At 38.4% G+C, this 20,548-nt stretch overlaps 2 protein-coding genes across 11 annotated transcripts in view; one reads left to right on the forward strand and one right to left on the reverse strand.

Moving 5' to 3' along the window:
• Positions 1 to 746: 746 nt before the first annotated feature.
• Positions 747 to 7,354, forward strand: PIG-C (phosphatidylinositol glycan anchor biosynthesis class C). 2 transcript variants are annotated; one of them, XM_073987627.1, is made up of 3 exons: positions 814 to 958; positions 4,332 to 4,536; positions 6,290 to 7,354. In XM_073987627.1, exon 3 carries the CDS (start codon positions 6,306 to 6,308, stop codon positions 7,149 to 7,151), a length of 846 nt encoding a protein of 281 aa, XP_073843728.1. In that variant the 5' UTR covers positions 814 to 958; positions 4,332 to 4,536; positions 6,290 to 6,305; the 3' UTR covers positions 7,152 to 7,354. The 2 variants fall into 2 exon arrangements, with proteins under 2 accessions (XP_073843726.1, XP_073843728.1); XM_073987625.1 differs by lacking the exon at positions 4,332 to 4,536 and having other exon boundaries at positions 747 to 958.
• A 3,896-nt stretch (positions 7,355 to 11,250) lies between these two features.
• Positions 11,251 to 20,548, reverse strand: part of ZnT63C (solute carrier family 30 member 1) — a 60,563-nt gene continuing 51,265 nt past the window's right edge. For all 9 annotated transcript variants that reach the window (XM_073987647.1, XM_073987652.1, XM_073987645.1 and 6 more), the window contains 3 exons: positions 13,376 to 13,488; positions 13,054 to 13,297; positions 11,251 to 12,982 (listed from right to left, as the gene is read on the reverse strand). In XM_073987647.1, the coding sequence (XP_073843748.1) occupies positions 12,800 to 12,982; positions 13,054 to 13,297; positions 13,376 to 13,488 (540 nt within the window). In that variant the 3' untranslated portion in view covers positions 11,251 to 12,799. The remainder of the gene's footprint in view (positions 12,983 to 13,053; positions 13,298 to 13,375; positions 13,489 to 20,548) is intronic.

The following is a 20,548-nucleotide window of genomic DNA, read 5'->3' on the forward strand; positions in this document are numbered from 1 at the left end:
CAGACCTTCTGAGTGCAAGGCAGACGTGCTAACCATTGCGCCACGGTGGCCCCAAACTTGATTATGAGTCGTGGATTTTATCTTTTCTTCGCATATAATATATTTGAATTTGGTTTATTGAAAATTGTGATTCAATGTGCCCCATCTGAAATTAACCATGAATTATTAGTAATTCTGGATATTTAGATGCAGTGATACTTACCACTGTCAACATTTTTGAAGAAAAGTACCACGTGGAATTGTTATTAATGTTATACGGCGTTTAGATTATAGTTTTTTGCAGGGTTAACCTTCTTTATGAGGATTTATTTGAAGTATACACAATGGAAATGACATTTGAAACCCAGACCCACTGGGTTAACCCGGTTATATGTAAACGGCCTATTAGTTTAATTAGATTTTAATTCATTTATTGAATTTACATATATTTGTATTTCATTAAACCAACATTTATGAGACTTCAAGGCATATTGATATTTTATATTTTTGTTTACAATTTTCAAAAATGAAGTTGACACTAGTATTACGTACAACAACAAATTTCTATGTGGTTGTTGTATCGATTGTTGTACAACAACACTTGCTTTTACCTGTAATAATTGTACCATGAATCCAGCCCCAGTTTGACAAAAATCGATATTTCCAAAAATCGACAGTCAACACTGACGGTGTGTACCCCGCTTGCGTCATGACATCTACCTTGTTTATTGTGTCATGGCCGAAAAGAGAATATACGTTTTGGCCGTTGTTACACTATTAGGAATCGATGTCGAAAACAAAATTTAAATTTCATGCTGCAAAACATTTTCAACGACTAGTTTAAACAAGCTAGCAAAATACGAAAAACGAGAACGAATAGTGAAAAACACAATACTTTGATGCAACCGGCAAAAGCAAAGAATGAATACAATCCATTGGACAACAAGCTGATTCACTGCAAGATAAAGGAGGTGAATAAGTAAGTAGCTTTCCTTTTCATCCATTTGCTATTGCGTCAGTCGCATGAACATTTTAGGGGAGAGCCTTCTCACACAAAAACTCAAGAAATATCCATTGTCTGGTACAAGATGCACATCAAAAGTTGCACATATTATACACTATTGCTCTGTTCCAGAACCTGCAAGAGCTACTATTTTTTACTACGATAAAATTTTTTCCGGAACAACTCTAGTTTAGTAAAAACTCTCCCATTTTTTTCCAGAGGTAGATATTGTTGCGCTGATCATGGAAATGCATAATTTTCTTGGGGGACGGGTCCGGTTACCCGGTTTTTGGACCCGAAAGTCCGGGTACAAAACCCGGGTTAGACCCGGCTCTACTGAACCGATTGCTACAAAATGGGTATCATTGGAAAGCTTATGGAAATACCTATCTAACAAGTGGTCGGGTGATATAACCCAAAAACTGATTTTCGGACCCGGATTTTTACATAAAACACTCAAAAAGTCGAAAATGGGTCCATTATGGGGCCCCATTTAAAGTAAGCCAGATTCTAGCACTTTAACCTTTCCAAAATGGTCCTATATGTTGTAATACCTTCTCTGGATCCAGAGATATGGCCCTTAGAATCTTTATTCGGTTCTGTAGGGCTCATTTCTTTACATTATAGGTGTCTATGGAAAAATTTTATGTTCTAAATTGAACAAAATTTTCTTTTAAATTGTATTTTTTTCTCTAAATAGACGGCCTTCGGCCGGGGATTTAAGGCTTTCTCCTATGGACAGGCCCAAATCTCGGGAACGGGATCAAAATTTTCTTTTAAATTATAATTTTTTCTTTAAATAGTCGGCCTTCGGCCGGGGATTTAACTTTCTTCTATGGACAGGTGCAAATCTAGGGAACGGGAACACATTTTTCTTTTAAATTATAAATGTAGCTCAACATAGCGGGCCTTCGGCCGGGTATTTAAGACTTTCTCCAATGGACAGGTGCAAATCTTGAGAACGGGAACAAAATGTTCTTTTAAATTATATTTTTTCTATACATAGCCACTTAGAGAAACCGGGTTGTCGAGATTCTAAGAGCCATATCTCTGGATCCAAGGAAGGTATTACAACATATAGCACCATATTGGAAAGGTTAAAGTGTGAGCTACAATCTGGTTTACACTAAATGGCACCCCATAATGGGACCATTTTCGACTTTTTGAGGGTTTTATGGACAAATCCGGGTCCAAAAATCAGTTTTTGGGTTATATCACCTGACCACCTGAAACTAACCCCATCGTATGACCACTTGTTAGATAGGTATTTCCGGGTTCTTCCCCCAAGAAAATTATACAATTTCGTGATCACCGCAACAATATCTACCTCTGGAAAAAATTCCAGAAAAATCGGAAAGTTTTTACTACTTGCAGTACTTGAACAGACCATATGTGTCCTATTTCAGTAAAATTCTCCTGTTTAAGAAAAATATTTCATTCATACGAGTCTCGTATTTCCAAAGTTGAGTTTACGCGCTAAGAGGACTCTAAAGTTCTGAATGCCGGCTACTTCGAGAAAACTTTACTAAAGGTTCTCATACCCAAGATTTGTACCTGTCAGTGGGAAAAACTTAACAATTTGAAGGAACATTTAGCCTTAGCTTAGCTCAATTTGAATTGATCAAACCATTCAAACATGGATTTGTTGTAGATCTTCGAATTCGTTCGTATAGAGTTTAAGAGCCTGTTTCTGTATGTCAATTCGAAAATGAATGAAAAAAAAACAAAAATTTGTGGCATATTTTTCCATTAGCATTCCAAACGACATATCTTGCAACGTCCGTTTCAGACAATTTGGAGTCGTATTATCCCTGCCCGTCCGTAAAACTGTCTGTCCGGGTGGCTGGATCAACCGATTTGGTCCAAAGTTTGGATATAGTATAAGTTCAATGATGTGCCGTATGAATTACTCTTTCAGGTACCTTCCCCACAAAAGGATAAAAATTGTTTTCCCTAAAATGTTGGGCCAATAATTTCGAAGGGAGTTAATCGATATGGTCTAAACTTTGCTCATCGCAATATTTCATCCAGACATTGACCGACCAAGTTTGAATATGGTCTATACCAAGTTTGAATATATGTCTATATGCTTAATAAATTTGTAACATCTCGGATACTTCCTCTAATGGGGGTTTATTTATTTTTATTTTTTATTTATTCATATTCAACTTATAGTACATATAAGATTAATATTGAGTGAAAATAGCATTGGCTACATAGGCCATCACATAATACGATTTATGTTATGATAAAGCAATTAGTTGTGAAACATTTATATTACAGTTTTTGTAAAAGATATAAAGTTATAGATAGAATTGATGTTGTCAGCATTGGGGTTTTTTGAACATTTCCATTCCGCTGTTGTATATATAATGTAAAAAATATATTTTTTTCATTGATGGCTGTGGTGAGCTCTCTTTCGCAATGACTTTCCTTAGTACTTCAGCATTTGAAACACTGACAGTCCAAGGAATTTGTAGTATTCGCTGATATATCCACACTTCGAAGGCTTAGAAACGATAACTCTCGAAAAAATCTCAATCGTGATATTTTTCAAAACTTAGATCAAGTTCAAAGATGGACCATAATCTACTTCTTCGGGTTACTTCCCAAATAAGTTTTTTTTTCAAAATAATGATGCGCATGATTACTCTCCAATCATCGAATATGGCCTATATTGATCCATTTCTTCGGGTAACTCCCGAACAAAATGTCAACATTTTTCGCAAAAGTGCAGGTGTCTCAGGTGTTTTGAAATTTTTACAGCAGGTTGTCCTCGCTAGCTCTTTTACAAAGTTGAATTTTTTCGGGGTAATATAATAATGGCCTAAATATAATAATGGCCTAAATATAATAATGGCCTACAAATCCTGTACAATAATTCAATTTTAGGGCATTTTTGAGGTTCCTTAGGAAAGTTTTACAGAAAGTGTCCCTGTAGTCTTGTTGGCAGCGATATGTTTTCGTGGACAAGTCCATGCTTCTGACATAATAGTCCAAATGCTGTTAATCCTACGGTGACCAATTGGGCGATATAGCTTGGAAATTACTCCGAAGCTAAGATTCACTTCTAAAACGAACTAGGCCGATCCATTCCTTCAAGTTCCATTCCGCATAATTTTAATACTTTTTCGTTTTATCCAAATCAAATTTAATAGCAAAAATGTTATCGTACTAAAAATTTGTAGATTATTGCATGAATAAAGCAATTTTGTGGTTTCCTGATGACTGGCAAAAATGAACGGCCACACACAAATGGTCTGTTCCGGAACTGCAAGAATCTACTAATTTTTACTATTTTTTCCGATAACATAAAGGAAAAAATGTTATCGTAGTAAAAAAAAAGTAGCTTCTTGCAGGTTCTGGAACACAGCAAAAAAGTGTCAAAACTGGTCGTGTGTACCCCGCTTAAGCATAGTACAAATGAAGATCTATTTACCAGGTCACGAAGTAGCACAACAACAACTCCATTTTGGCCGAAAATTCTTCAATAGTCAAAATGTTTGTTTACGTTTTCATCATTGATGCTCAGAAAAGTTGGTGTATTAGTAGTGGTAAGACACTCTTTCCATTGCTAAACAATGACAAATCAAAAATAAAGAGAGAATACGTGTGGTTTGTTTCCACTTTTGTGTAAGGGGGCGAGCATCGCTGGTTTTCATACAATTTATTCAAAATATATAACAAAAAATTTGGCAGATTGAAACCAATCAAACCAATCTGTTCCAGTACTGCAAGAATCTACTAATTTATACCATTTTTTTCGATAACATAAAGGAAAAAATGTTATCGTAGTAAAAAATAGTAGCTTCTTGCAGGTTCTGGAACAGAGCAAAAATGTCTGTTCCAAAACCTGCAAGAAGCTACCAATTTTTACTACGATAAAAATTGTTTCTTTATGATATCAATTTGCCTTGATTATATATAAAATATATGGTCTGTTCCAGTACTGCAAGAGTCTACTAATTTTTACTATTTTTTCGATAACATAAAGGAAAAAATGTTATCGTAGTAAAAAGTAGTAGTTTCTTGCAGGTTGTGGAACAGAGCAATAGATTTTTAGAATTGAATCTTTTTATGTTTGTTTTTCTTTTTAATAAAAATAGGTGGTCTGTTCCAGAACCTGCAAGAAGCTACTATTTTTTACTACGATAACAATTTTCCTTTATGTTATCGAGAAAAATAGTAAAAATTAGTAGATTCTTGCAGTTCTGGAAAATACCAAAGATCTCAAAAAAAAAAAAAATAATAAAATAACTTTTTTATTATAAAAAACATCGATTTTTAGCCTTTTTGCTACGTTTCTGACGTACGTAATATACGTCTGAAATGTATGTCAGATACGTCATAATTTCCCACAGACGACCTATGACCAGCTGTTCGAATATTAAATGTCAAATTCCTTTGTAACAAAATTATTTTTTTTGTAATTTCCCCAACAACATAAAGTTTTGACATAACGGGTTATTCTGAACGAAAATTTTCCGTGAATTTTTTAAATATCTCCCCATGTTACAATTAAGGCCTGGTTACGTAAGCTGCCTCGCCTGCTTGCCTTGCTTGCTTCTAATAAAAGAACAAAGAAGGACGAGCCCAAGTTCATTTTTCTTGCGTAGAACAAATATGCTCTTTTGTTATCAAATTTATTTAAGATAACTGCATTTTTTGCCTGCTTGCACAAAAATGTCTGCAATTTTTCAATGTGAAGGAAAGCGATAAATATGGTCTGTTCCAGAACCTGCAAGAAGTTACTACTTTTTACTACGATAACATTTTTTCCTTTATGTTATCGAAAAAAATAGTGCAAATTAGTAGATTCTTGCAGTACTGGAACAGACCACTACTGTATCATGCCCAAACATATTTTGTCCTTGTACTCTGTTCCAGAACCTGCAAGAAGCTACTATTTTTTACTACGATAACATTTTTTCCTTTATGTTATCGGAAAAAATAGTAAAAATTAGTAGATTCTTGCAGTACTGGAACAGACCATTTGTGTTATCGAAAAAAAAATAGTAAAATTTAGTAGATTCTTGCAGTACTGGAACAGACCAATTGAAAATTTGTCGATACCACTACCTGTTCAATTTGCCTTGCATATAATGGTTCCGTTCGTTTATTTCACGGAATCGTCAGCTGTTTACGTTTTTCTATGTCTCATTTCGTAAACAACTTTACCTTTACTGATATCCATCCAATATTTTGATTTGTTTTCACTATTCATCCCTGATTCCCTTTTGTGTTCCTTATTCGAATTTTTCGGAACGTTTATAATCGAAGAATAAATAAAATTAATTAAATTAACAGATTAAAATTCAATCCAATGCCAAAACGAAAACCTTGGAGAAAAAATTTATACGAAAATGAAGAATATGAAGATAACTACACGGATCCAACCTTTCTTAAGGATTTGCAGACCAATATTAATGTCCGATTCTATAGACTGGGCGATGTTATACGTGGTGTCACTGTTCTAAATAACCAAATTTCATGCATTACGGGCTTTCTGATAGTATTCTATGTTTTGTACAGCGAAAAAGTCTCACCCACCGCAATATTAGGACCATCTTTTGTATTAACTGTTGCAGGCTATGTCTGTTTTCGTTGGAAAATGTTAACCCTGTCAATGGTGTTGGAAGACTCAAAGACTTTAATGACAGTTCTGCTATTTGGATTCTTATTAGCTCCCGTACTCCATACCCTAACAGATGCTATATCCACCGATACAATATTTTCAATGACATTTGTTGTCTTCCTGTTCAATGTGATATTCTGCGATTATGGCCTATCCGTAGCCATGGTGTCCAAAGCAATATCAGTCAATGCTGCAATCTTTGGTTCAATTTGTTTGGCTTCTCGACTATCGACATCATATCATGCCTTTGTTTTACTAGTTGAGGCAGCCATATTCTTTGTCCTATATCCAATTGTTACGGCGGATTATTGGAGATGTTACTTTCTCTTGCCCATATTTGCAGCCTGTTCATATTGTTTGTGGATTATTTCGGTGAATGTTTTGTGGATTTACGTTGCCATAACTGTGTTCGTAAACTTTATATGTCCCTGTATATTTGTCATCCAACAAAGGCATAAACATAACATACATGGTCCATGGGATGAAGCTATTGTTGAAGAAACTACCGATGATAATATTGATATCAAATTATAGCATTATATGTTTCAAAATTGTCATATTGAAGATAATTCCAAGAAAAGACTGTAATTTATAACGAATGTATTTTTTTAAAAAATATTAAATCATAATGTACATATATTATTATTAAATGTAAATATGTATGATTGTTTTTTGTAAAATTAGTACAAATATTTAGTAAATTAATAAAGATCTATTGTTATAAGTTTTATAAATTATGAACTTTGTTTTTGTTATAGAACCTTTGCAAAGGAAACGCCGAATTTCAAAGAAAGGGGTGGTTCTTTAGGCCATTTCCAAAGGATAGGGTGTTTCTTTAGCACATTTCCAAAGGAAAGGGTGCTTCTTTAAGCCATTTCCAAAGGAAAGGGTGCCTCCTTAGGTCATTTCCAAAGGAAAGGGCGCTTCTTTAGGCCATTTCAAAAGGAAAGGGTGCCTCTTTAGGCCATTTCCAAAGGAAAGGGCTCTTCTTTAGGCCATTTCCAAAGGAAAGGGTGCTGCTTTAGGCCATTTCCAAAGGAAAGGGTACCTCTTTAGGCCATTTCCAAAGGAAAGGACGCTTCTTTAGGCCATTTCCAAAGGAAAGGGTGCTTCTTTAGGCCATTTCCAAAGGAAAAGGTGCTGCTTTAGGCCATTTCCAAAGGAAAGTGTGCCTCTTTAGGCCATTTCCAAAGGAAAGGGCGCTTCTTTAGGCCATTTCAAAAGGAAAGGGTGCCTCTTTAGGCCATTTCCAAAGGAAAGTGCGCTTCTTTAGACCATTTCCAAAGGAAAGGGTGCTTCTTTGGCCCATTTCCAAAGGAAATGGTGCTGCTTTAGGCCATTTCCATAGGAAAGGGTGCCTCTTTAGGCCATTTCCAAAGGAAAGGGCTCTTCTTTAGGCCATTTCAAAAGGAAAGGGTTCCTCTTTAGGCCATTTCAAGAGGAAAGGGTGCTTCTTTAGGCCATTTCAAAAGGAAAGGGTGCTTCTTTAGACCATTTCCAAGGGAAAGGGTGCTTCTTTAGACCATTTCCAAAGGAAAGGGTGCTTATTTAGGCCATTTCCAAAGGAAAGGGTGCTTCTTTAGGCCATTTCCAAAGGAAAGGGTGCTTCTTTAGGCCATTTCCAAAGGAAAGGGTGCTTCTTTAGACCATTTCCAAAGGAAAGGGTGCTTCTTTAGGCCATTTCCAAAGGAAAGGGTGCTTCTTTAGACCATTTCCAAAGGAAAGGGTGCCTCTTTAGGCCATTTCCAAAGGAAAGGGCGCTTCTTTAGGCCATTTCAAAAGGAAAGGGTTCCTCTTTAGGCCATTTCAAGAGGAAAGGGTGCTTCTTTAGGCCATTTCAAAAGGAAAGGGTTCCTCTTTAGGCCATTTCAAGAGGAAAGGGTGCTTCTTTAGGCCATTTCAAAAGGAAAGGGTGCTTCTTTAGACCATTTCCAAGGGAAAGGGTGCTTCTTTAGACCATTTCCAAAGGAAAGGGTATTTCTTTAGGCCATTTCCAAAGGAAAGGGTGCTTCTTTAGGCCATTTCCAAAGGAAAGGGTGCTTCTGTAGGCCATTTCCAAAGGAAAGGGTGCTTCTTTGGGCCATTTCCAAAGGAAAGGGTGCTTCTTTAGGCCATTTCCAAAGGAGAGGGTGCTTCCTTAGGCCATTTCCAAAGGAAAGGGTGCTTCTTTAGGTCATTTCCAAAGGAAAGGGTGCTTCTTTAGGGCATCTCCAAAGAAAAGGGTGCTTCTTTAGAACATTTCCAAAGGAAAGGGTGCTTCTTTAGACCATTTCCAAAGGAAAGGGTGCTTCTTTAGACCATTTCCAAAGGAAAGGGTGCTTCTTTAGACCATTTTCAAAGCAAAGGGTGCTTCTTTAGACCATTTCCAAAGGAAAGGGTGCTTCTTTAGACCATTTCCAAAGGAAAGGGTGCTTCTTTAGACCATTTCCAAAGGAAAGGGTGCTTCTTTAGACCATTTCCAAAGGAAAGGGTGCTTCTTTAGACCATTTCCAAAGGAAAGGGTGCTTCTTTAGACCATTTCCAAAGGAAAGGGTGCTTCTTTAGAACATTTCCAAAGGAAAGGCTGCTTCTTTAGACCATTTCCAAAGGAAAGGGTGCTTCTTTAGACCATTTCCAAAGGAAAGGGTGCTTCTTTAGACCATTTCCAAAGGAAAGGGTGCTTCTTTAGACCATTTCCAAAGGAAAGGGTGCTTCTTTAGAACATTTCCAAAGGAAAGGCTGCTTCTTTAGACCATTTCCAAAGGAAAGGGTGCTTCTTTAGACCATTTCCAAAGGAAAGGGTGCTTCTTTAGAAAATTTCCAACGGAAAGGGTGCTTCTTTAGACCATTTCCAAAGGAAAGGGTGCTTCTTTAGACCATTTCCAAAGGAAAGGGTGCTTCTTTAGACCATTTCCAAAGGAAAGGGTGCTTCTTTAGACCATTTCCAAAGGAAAGGGTGCTTCTTTAGAACATTTCCAAAGGAAAGGCTGCTTCTTTAGACCATTTCCAAAGGAAAGGGTGCTTCTTTAGACCATTTCCAAAGGAAAGGGTGCTTCTTTAGAAAATTTCCAACGGAAAGGGTGCTTCTTTAGACCATTTCCAAAGGAAAGGGTGCTTCTTTAGACCATTTCCAACGGAAAGGGTGCTTCTTCAGACCATTTCCAAAGGAAAGGGTGCTTCTTTAGACCATTTCCAAAGGAAAGTGTGCTTCTTTAGGCCATTTCCAAAGGAAAGGGTGCTTCTTTAGACCATTTCCAAAGGAAAGGGTGCTTCTTTAGGCCATTTCCAAAGGAAAGGGTGCTTCTTTAGACCATTTCCAAAGGAAAGGGTGCTTCTTTAGACCATTTCCAAAGGAAAGGGTTCTTCTTCAGGCCATTTCCAAAGGAAAGGGTGCTTCTTTAGGTCATTTCCAAAGGAAAGGGTACTTCTTTAGGCAATTTCCAAAGGAAAGGGTGCTTCTTTAGACCATTTCCAAAGGAAAGGGTGCTTCTTTAGACCATTTCCAAAGGAAAGGGTGCTTCTTTAGACCATTTCCAAAGGAAAGGGTGCTTCTTTAGGTCATTTCCAAAGGAAAGGGTGCTTCTTTAGTCCATTTCCAAAGGAAAGGGTACTTCTTTAGGCCATTTCCAAAGGAAAGGGTGCTTCTTTAGGCCATTTCCAAAGGAAAGGGTGCTTCTTTAGGCCATTTCCAAAGGAAAGGGTGCTTCTTTAGGCCATTTCCAAAGGAAAGGGTGCTTCTTTATGTCATTTCCAAAGGAAAGGGTGCTTCTTTAGACCATTTCCAAAGGAAAGGGTGCTTCTTTAGGCCATTTCCAAAGGAAAGGGTGCTTCTTTAGACCATTTCCAAAGGAAAGGGTGCTTCTTTAGACCATTTCCAAAGGAAAGGGTTCTTCTTCAGGCCATTTCCAAAGGAAAGGGTGCTTCTTTAGGTCATTTCCAAAGGAAAGGGTACTTCTTTAGGCAATTTCCAAAGGAAAGGGTGCTTCTTTAGACCATTTCCAAAGGAAAGGGTGCTTCTTTAGACCATTTCCAAAGGAAAGGGTGCTTCTTTAGACCATTTCCAAAGGAAAGGGTGCTTCTTTAGGTCATTTCCAAAGGAAAGGGTGCTTCTTTAGTCCATTTCCAAAGGAAAGGGTACTTCTTTAGGCCATTTCCAAAGGAAAGGGTGCTTCTTTAGGCCATTTCCAAAGGAAAGGGTGCTTCTTTAGGCCATTTCCAAAGGAAAGGGTGCTTCTTTAGGCCATTTCCAAAGGAAAGGGTGCTTCTTTATGTCATTTCCAAAGGAAAGGGTGCTTCTTTACGCCATTTCCAAAGGAAAGGGTGCTTCTTTACGCCATTTCCAAAGGAAAGGGTGCTTCTTTAGGCCATTTCCAAAGGAAAGGGTGCTTCTTTAGGCCATTTCCAAAGGAAAGGGTGCTTCTTTAGGCCATTTCCAAAGGAAAGGGTGCTTCTTTAGGCCATTTCCAAAGGAAAGGGTGCTTCTTTAGGCCATTTCCAAAGGAAAGGGTGCTTCTTTAGGCCATTTCCAAAGGAATTGAACCTCTCATAAATGTCATTAACGATAGTCGTGATGTTTCTAAGTCGGTCTGTCTACTTACTTCCGGGCTTACTCACGATTCACCGTGGCATACATGTAAAATTAAAAGAAGTAATATTTGGTTTTGTATAATTTGTTTATTTTTTTATTATTTTTATTTTATTTTTTCTACAAAAAGCGTCTTTTTCGTTTATATAACATAAAAACTTTTAAACGAAATATCTGTATGTATACATTTTAACTAAACTTACAAACAAAACTGGAATACTTTAATATATAGGAAAACAAAAGATGAGAAAAAGTAAATCGAAAACAAAAAAGAAAAACTTTGTTTCAAAAAAAAAAAAGCTTACAGAAATATTAAATACATTTTTATTTATATATAAATAAGTTGTGGTTCCATTGTTTTTTTTCTTTTTCTTTTATTAACTTTAACTTACAACAAATACTTATGTTGAACTCTATTTAAAGTATATGTATTTGTAATATAATTTAAAAAGACACACAGCTCGCGCACTTTTTGTTCGGACAGTAACACACAATTACCCAAAAGTCCATTATTTCATTCGTTTCTTCAATTATTTCTGTTATTATAAAATTAAACTAGAAAAAGTTAAACAGAACTTAATTATATTAATTCTATTAGATTTGTTCTTGTACAAAAAACAAATTTGGTTATGATTTAAAGTTAATATTTTTTGTTGTTTTTGTTTTATTTTTTTTTTTAACTATAAATAACTAGAGTCAACAAATTATGGTTTTTCTTTTTTTAAGTTTTTAAAATTTATACTACACAAACTTTACAATGTCCATTTTGCTATTGTTGCTTTTGTATTTTTGGTAATAAAAAATATGTTGTTTAATAAATGGTATTGGTCAATTCAATATTGTTTTGTGTGTTGTTTAGTAAATACATTTCTGTGTGGGGGGGAAATATTGATGACAAGATTATATGATGGTTTTATTGATATATGTATGTATGGGTGGTATCGCTATGGATTTACAAAGCCACTTCGTCTCCATGTTTTAAAGAGGCTTTATTAAGCTCGACTTGTTCATGATTTTGTTGCTCAGCCCTAAGCTTTAGGTCACGACGCCTTTGAGCTGTTACGGTGGTAGTTGCAATTTGTTGTCCGTGATGTCCATCATGTGGTGCTGGCGGTGACGACATTGAAGACGACAAAGACGAAGACGAGGGCGGCGATGATGACAACGCTGCTACTACTGATGTTGTTGGTAGTGTTGATGCTGCTGCTGCTGCTGCAGATTTAAGTCTATTTTCGTAAATATCACGCGTTGTTGTTGGTGACAACAATGCTTTGTTAGGCAGCGTAAAATAATCATCTTTGTTAGCCTGCTTCTGATGATGTTCATCACAATCATCATCGTTACCATTAATAGCTTCTTGCTGATCGTTATTTTTAAATGTTGTTTCCTTTGTTTTATTCTTATTATTAACTGCTAAACTGGATGTAGATGGCGATGACAATGAGTTTTGATGCTGATTATGATGCACATGCTGGTGATGATGTTTGTGATTATTTTTATGCAGATGATTGTGCTGGTGATTATGTGCCGATGATATATTCTGTTGTTGTTGCTGTTGATATAGATTTTTAGTCTGTTGTGTTTGATTTTGCGGCCGACTTAAATTCAGTGAATTTTGTCAAACTACTTCTCCGTTTGTTTGATTTGTAGAATTTGCACTGCTTGGTAGGCCACCCGAACTACTGCCACCGCTATTGGCCACGGGATCTAGTAATGAACCAGATTCAACATCATTGGCATTGCGTGTTGAGTTTCTTTGGCGGCACATATACGGTGACCCAGTAGGTGAAGGTAGTTGATTCTATGACAAAGGAAACGACGTTAGGTTCCCAATTTTTCCTTTTACAATATAGGCAGCATTTGATTACTTACCAATTTGTTGTTATTTTGACAGCATGTTGCCTTAACGCAACCATTGTCTGTTGATGGTGGACAGTCAAGGGCACAACAATCGGAACCGCTCATATTAAGACTAGATGTACCATCCGACATTATACAACCACCGCCATCAACTTCAACAAATTCGGGTTGTATAGTTGTGGAGTGAATGCCTTCATTGTGGAAGAATTCCTTTACCTTTTCGGCAATTTTCATGTATTCTGAAAGATTGTGGCACCTGCATTGGCAAGAAATAAGCACAGGGTTATTGATATTTTAATAAAAATTGTGGGTTTTCAAAAATTTGTATACATACCTTATGTGAGCTGAGGCAATAATTCTGTCACCAGCTAATTGCCAAACATGGAATTCATGGACTGCCAAAACACCATCAACCTTTTCTAATAAACGTTTTTGTATGGCATCGACCTGAAATAAAGGATTAGAAAATTAACAACCATTTGAAATAAGAGAAAAGCCTAACACCGAGAGGGTCGAAGTCTGACGGTTGGTTATTTGTACCAGAAAAATTCAAGTGAGACGTTCCGAACGAACACCACCATAATCTTTAATGGGAAAGTACAAGTCGTGGAATCCAAAAACTAGAAGTCTAAGCCACGTAGAGTAAAAAAGGGACACAGTGAGCCTTAAATGGAAGGTGCTTACAACTGGAAAGTGTTTGCGGATTCCGAAACTACAATGTTCATATATGACAAAAATAATAAAAAAAATACAAAAAAAGGCCGGGGCACTTTTTAAAAGAATTGAGAGACCAAAGGTCACATTTTTAGGTCTTTTTTTATGTTTTCTGGTCAAAGTTCACATTTTTAGGTTCTGAATTTTGCATGGAAACCGCAAGTTATAAAAATATCACTAAAGAAAATGTTGTAGCAGTAAAAATTCTCTACAACATTTTCTTTCTTCAGTCCCCTTTCGATAGGGATTGCGGTTTCGATGCAAAATCCTGAACTTAAAAAAGCCTTAAAATGTAAACTTTGACGGCGACTTAATTAAAAATTCCCCCAGCTATTTTTTCTTGTTTTTTTTTTTTTTTTTTGGGGATTTTTCTCATCTATGAATATTCCTGTTTTAGAATCTGCAAAAACTTTCCAGGTGTAAGAGGTTTTCATTTAAAGTCAGTAAAGTTACATGACATTGCTTTACAAGAAGGCGGTAAAGTCAGCGCTTTGTCCCAATTTGAACTTCTATATCTCAAAATGGTAAAATTTACGTAAATATCATAAAGGTAAATCTTTTAGAGACTTTTCACAGCTACAACATTTGCTCTAATCCCATTTCAGTAGGACTTGCGGTTTCCAAACAAAATCGTGAAAACCTAACAAAAACATAAAAATGTGAACTTTTTGAACATTGTATTTTCGGAATACACAAAAACGTCCAAGGTTCCATTTAAAGTTGGTTCAGGCTGGGGTGATATCTCCATAACTATTTAACATCTACCTTTCTTGTATTCCACCCCCTCCAGACGAAATTGAGATTTTTTACGTACGCGGATGGGGTGACGTAGGGGATGGAAGATACCAAGCAACGGTCCTGACCGGTTTTAACATGGCAAAGCCCAGGATTTATCTTGGTCCCTCTTTCATCCCAAGTGGACACTGACCTCCCCGTTGTGTCACATGGGGAACTGCCTTTAACACCCTTTAAAGGTAGTGAGCTAACATGTGCCGCGCGTTCACCCATAAAAACGTTAAAAACTTGGGTTTGGGCGTCGGGTTAGTAAGCCTCCCCTAGAAAAAACAGCCTACTATGAAAAAACGAAAGAAAAGAAAAACAACCCCCTCTAAAGTTGACGAACCCCGCAAACGTTTTAAGGACCATGATCTGCGAATCTGCACCTGGAATGTTCGCACTCTCTATAGAGAAGGTGCAGTCTTCGCATTGGCAGACGTATTTGAAAAGTACAAGGCCGATATTACTGACATACAGGAAATACGATGGATTGGGAAAGGCGTCACAACAACACCTAAAGGTGACGCACTGTATTATAGCTGCCATGACGTAAAGCGTGAGTTTGGTTGCGGATTTGTAGTTAGTCGGAGACTAAAACATCTGGTATCCAGCTTCACTCCAGTGAATGAAAGACTTGCTGCAATTCGAATAAAAGCTAAATTCTTCAACATCAGCTTTATGGGCCGATTCCGTACAGCGAGGCGAGTCATGTCGCGTCGTCTATCGTCTCTGTGACAAAATTTAAAAAATGCACTACGTACAGCGATAGAAAATAATCGTCGATAACAAGTTATTTTTATTTTTTTTTTATTTTATTTTTATTCGTTAGTAAAAATGTACGGCGACAGCTAATTTGTTGTCGCCGGAAAATGAACATTTCGGCGACAAAATTTGACGACGTCAGGCGATATTGCCATACGGAATCGAAAAATTGCATTTGGCAAGGCGACACGACTCGCCTCGCTGTACGGAATCGGCCCATTATTTGCGCTCGTGTTCCCACTGAAGAAAAGGATGAACAGACCAAAGATATATTTTACGAGCGCTTAGAAGAAACATATGACCGTTGTCCTGCCCATGACATTAAAACCATTCTAGGCGATTTTAATGCCAAAATTGGAAAGTAGAATATCTTTGGCCCAACAGTCGGGAAATTCTGTCTCCACAGTGAAACATCTGACAATGGTATGAGGCTGATCGACTTTGCAGCTGCAAAAAACATGGTAGTTAGCAGTACCAGATTTAATCATCTCGATATTTATAAGGGCACCTGGCTGTCTCCAGAGCAGAAAACAAGAAATCAAATTGATCATGTTGTGATAGATGGAAGACATTCATCGAGCGTGTTAGATGTACGATCGTTCCGAGGCGCAAACATTGATTCGGACCACTACCTTGTTGCAGCAAAGGTACGCACCCGCTTAAACATAGCAAACAAAGTACGAACAGACACAACACGAAAGTTAGACATCGGTAAGCTGCAATCACAACAGATAGCCACAGCATATTCCACTCAACTAGCCCAATTGCTTAATCAAAGCACTCCACATCCCGATAACATATCAGCGCAATGGCAAAGCATTGCCCACTCCATGCAAACAGCTGCAAAATCCATACTTGGATACCAGAGGCCTCCACCAAGGAATCCATGGTATGATCAGGAGTGTCGTGCTGCCACCGAAGAGAAAAATGCGGCATATAGGGCTACTTTACAATCCGTAGCAACGCGTAGCGCACGAGAGAGAAACAGGGAGGAAAGGAGAGAGGAGAAAGAGAGAGATGGAAAAGCGGGAGTGTGAAAAAATCGAGATGTACAGGAGCCAGAATGAAGTCCGAAAATTCTACCAAAGAGTCAAGCATCAAACTGATGGCTTTGGTACAGGCACATCCTCCTGTAGAGACCAGCAAGGTAATTTGGTAACTGATACAGATAGTGTACTCAGGATATGGAAAGAACATTTTTGAAATCTGTTGGTATCCAATAGCAGCGAAGACGACAAAGATACCACAGTCCCAATCCCAGAAGATGGTATTGAATGTATACCGCCCAGCCAAGATGAGGTAAGGACAGCAATAAATCGGCTGAAGAATAATAAGGCAGCAGGAGCCGATGGCTTACCAGCCGAGCTGTTCAAAATCGGAGGCGACACGCTGATAAGGTGTATTCATCACCTAGTTAGCACCATCTGGCAGGAAGAACTAGTACCCGACGATTGGAACCTGAGTATCCTGTGCCCCGTCCACAAGAAGGGAGATAAGACTGTATGCTCTAACTATAGGGGCATAAGTCTACTCCCTATTGCCTACAAGATCGTGTCAGTGATATTGTGCGAACGACTAAAGCCTATGGTCAACGAGATAATTGGACCATACCAATGCGGCTTTAGACCTGGCAAGTCCACCATTGACCAGATATTTACCCTGCGGCAAATCCTTGAGAAGACCCAAGAGATGCAGATCGACACCTACCACCTTTTTGTCGATTATAAAGCAGCCTTCGACAGCCCGCTGCGTTCAAAGGTATTCCAAGCCATGTCTGCATTTGGTATCCCCGCAAAGCTCATTCGGCTTTGTAAAATGACTTTAACTGACACGAGGTCCTCAGTTAAAATAGGAAAGAAACAAACTCTTCGGAGATTTGGTACCAAAAGAGGTTTCAGACAAGGAGACAGCCATTCGTGTGATCTCTTCAACATCCTGCTAGAAAAGATTATACGAGAGGCAAACGTCAAAAGAAGTGGCACAATCTACACCAATAGTCACATGTTACATGCTTATGCTGATGATGTAGACATACCTTTATAAAGTTCGAAGGAGAATCTGCTAAAGTGGGTCTGGCGGTAAACGGTGAGAAGACCAAGTTGATGGTGTCGGTGCGCAATGCGTCCATTGAGCTCGGACCGACTGTGGAAGTTGGTTCCTATAATATTGAGGTAGTAAAAGACTTCGTCTACCTCGGCACCTCCGTAAACACATCAAACATCAGTTGTGAAATAAAAAGAAGAATGTATTGGCCAACAGATACTACTTTGGTTTAAGTAAGCAGTTTAAAAACAAAGCCACATCTCGTCAAACAAAAATAACGCTCTACAAAACGCTGATACTACCCGTGCTGATGTATGGCTCCGAAGCCTGGGTACTTGCGCAAGCAGACATGGCAGTGCTTGGTGTGTTTGAGAGAAAAATCTTCGAAAGATCTACGGACCAATCTGCGTTGACGGTGAATATCGACGTCGCATGAACTACGAGCTGTATCTGCTATACCATATCATAAGAATGAGCGATGATGAGCTTGGCGGTGCACGCAGAATTGGCAGGCCAAGGAATAGTTGGCACAAACAAGTGGATGATGAGATGAAAAGACGCGGTATTCCAGAGTGTGAAGCAACAAATAGAGAGGAATGGAGATCTTTTCTTAGTTCGGCCTATGGAACAAATATTCTGTAATAGGCCAGCTAAGTAAGTAAGTACGTATGTATGCGGATGATTCTACGATCTTACCATATACTTCTGCGCGAGGAATATCCATCAAAAAATCTACGGCCACTCTTGTTCACCACATGGACTGGCGAGATGACACTGAGTTAAATGTTCTGGCGGAATGGTAACAGAAATCGGACCACTAAATACCCAACGATTGTAGGGGTCACATTTGACAGTATATTCTCGTCATCTCAGCTATCACCGATAAACCACAAATATCGCGATAGGTCAGTCTGTGGTAAGCGGACTACAACAGAGTGACATGATGAGTTGTTGTTGTAACAGTGTTTATTATTGTATGTATGTGTGTTCGTTCTTCTCAATCTGGCTCTGTGTCTATCTCCAGTTCCAGGAAAGTGGCTGCTTCGATGGGATGTAACCACAGATCCACTGGAGTTAGTTGAGTAGGTTTGGAGGGGCAGTTGAAAAGGTGCAGTGTGTCGTGCGGGCCCAAGCCTCATACTGGGCAAATGTCTTACAAGGCGCGTTCGATGTCCGCCCAATAAGAATTTAGGCGACTGCAATATCCCGAGCGTAGTTGAGCCAAAACTACCCCCCTGGTTGGTCAAGGCAGCTGACGCTCCTCAGCTGCGATAAATGGGGGTTGTACTCCGAGGCCTTAGGAACTGCTTCCGTGTGAATGCTATTTAAACATGCTTGATATGCCTGTTGATCTAGAGGTTCTCTCCTGTGTATATGTCATGACATGAGTAGAGCATCTGTATGAGGAGACAGATATTCTGTCAATACGGCAAAACAATACAATACTATCGTTGCAGTACTTGTTCAAGTGTAATTCCCACCTGGTCCTCGGATCACCCCATGTCAACTGTCACGGTACACCAGAGAGGTTTTGGGAACATTCGGGACAGTGCAGACGTACAAATTCCTATTGAGTGGTTCAGACCCGAGCGACACACTGCGCCTTCATGCTGCTCCGCCAAACCTAATCAATTAACTCCAGTAGGTTTGTAGTAACAACCCCCATGGAATCAGCAATATTCCTAGAGAAAACTCCAGAGCCAGATTAAACATGAAAACGATCATACAAACATGTTACAATAACAACTATGGCCGAATACATTTACTGTGTCAAATATAATCTAAACTATGTCCCACGAGCTTCCCGGAAGGTACGAAGGGAAAGAGTGCCGCACGATTCCTATCTCAATTATATAGCGCCTGTCAAATAAAGTCTACAGAAAAAACACCACAAATAGGGTGTTGTGACCTGACTAAGGGAGAAAGACAAATGCCAGCCTATGGGGGTACACCTTAAAGAAATCCTCCACCATAGTATGGAGGGTATATTAAGTTTGTTTATCCGTTTGTAACGCATTGAAATAATCATTTGCGACCCCATAAAGTATATACTTGATCAGCGTAAAATTCTTAGTCGATTTCAGCATGTCCGTCCGTCTGTGGTAATCACTCTAGCATCCACAAAAATGGAGGTAGGACGCGGGAAGATGTGTCTCTTGTTTGCAGGCAGGTCAAGTTCGATGATGGGCTATATCGGTCCAAGTTTTGGTATAGCCCCCATATAACGGTACCTTCGATTTGAGGTATTTTGAAATTTTTAGTCACATTTTCAAACCGAATAAGTTATAATTTGACATTTAGGTTTCCTAGTGATCAACAAACTTATATTCTATAGGATATGGGCATAGGTCTTGGTCTTTGGTATAGCCTCCATATACCGGTTCCCTCCCGATTTTCGGTATTTTGAGAGTTTTAGCTACAATTTTCACCCGAACTAGCTGTAAATTGACATTCGGGGTTCTCCCGAACTAGCTGTAAATTGACATTTGAGTTTCTCAGTGGTCATCAAACTTCTTCACCAAACATCGCCAACATGGTTTGGTATAGCCCCCTTATAACGGTACCTCCCGATTTTCGGTATTTTGAGAATTTTAGCTACAATTTTCACCCGAACTAGCTGTAAATTGACATTTGAGGTTCTCAGTGGTCATCAAACTTCTCCACCAAACATCGCCAACATAGGTCCATGGTTTTGTATAGCCTCCATATAACGGTACCTCCCGGTTTTCGGAATTTTGAGAATTTTAGCTACAATTTTCACCCGAACTAGCTGTAAATTGACATTTGAGGTTCTCAGCGATCATCAAACTTCTCCACCAAACATCGTCAACATAGGTCCATGGTTTGGTAAAGCCCCCATATAACGATATCTGCCGATTTTCGGTATTTTGAGAATTTTAGCAACAATTTTTAATCGAACTAGCTATAATTTGACATTTGAATTTTCAGTGATCACGAAACTTCTTCACCAAAATTCGTCAACATAGGTCCATCTTTTCGTATAGCTCCTATATAACGGTACCTCCCTATTTTCGGCATTTTGAGGGTCTACATTGTTTGATGGTACTACCCTCAATTTAATTTGACTTTTGAGGTTCTCTGCAGTTACAAAACTTTTCCACCAAAAATTATAAAGATAGGTTGACACTTTGATATAGTCCCGTAGGTGGTACCTTTCACCTGGGTGAACACAATTGATGTATCTATCCAT

This window comes from Musca autumnalis, unplaced genomic scaffold (assembly GCF_047663935.1).
Source record: "Musca autumnalis isolate F117 unplaced genomic scaffold, ASM4766393v1 scaffold_4, whole genome shotgun sequence".
NCBI classification, from domain to species: domain Eukaryota; kingdom Metazoa; phylum Arthropoda; class Insecta; order Diptera; family Muscidae; genus Musca; species Musca autumnalis.

What these genes read in the sequence shown, in the direction of transcription:
- PIG-C (XM_073987625.1), top strand. Translation starts at nt 879, where the DNA reads ATGCAACCGGCAAAAGCAAAGAATGAATACAATCCATTGGACAACAAG. An exon ending in AAGATAAAGGAGGTGAATAA is followed by an intron (nt 959 to 6,289) that starts GTAAGTAGCTTT and finishes TTAAATTAACAG; the next exon opens with ATTAAAATTCAATCCAATGC.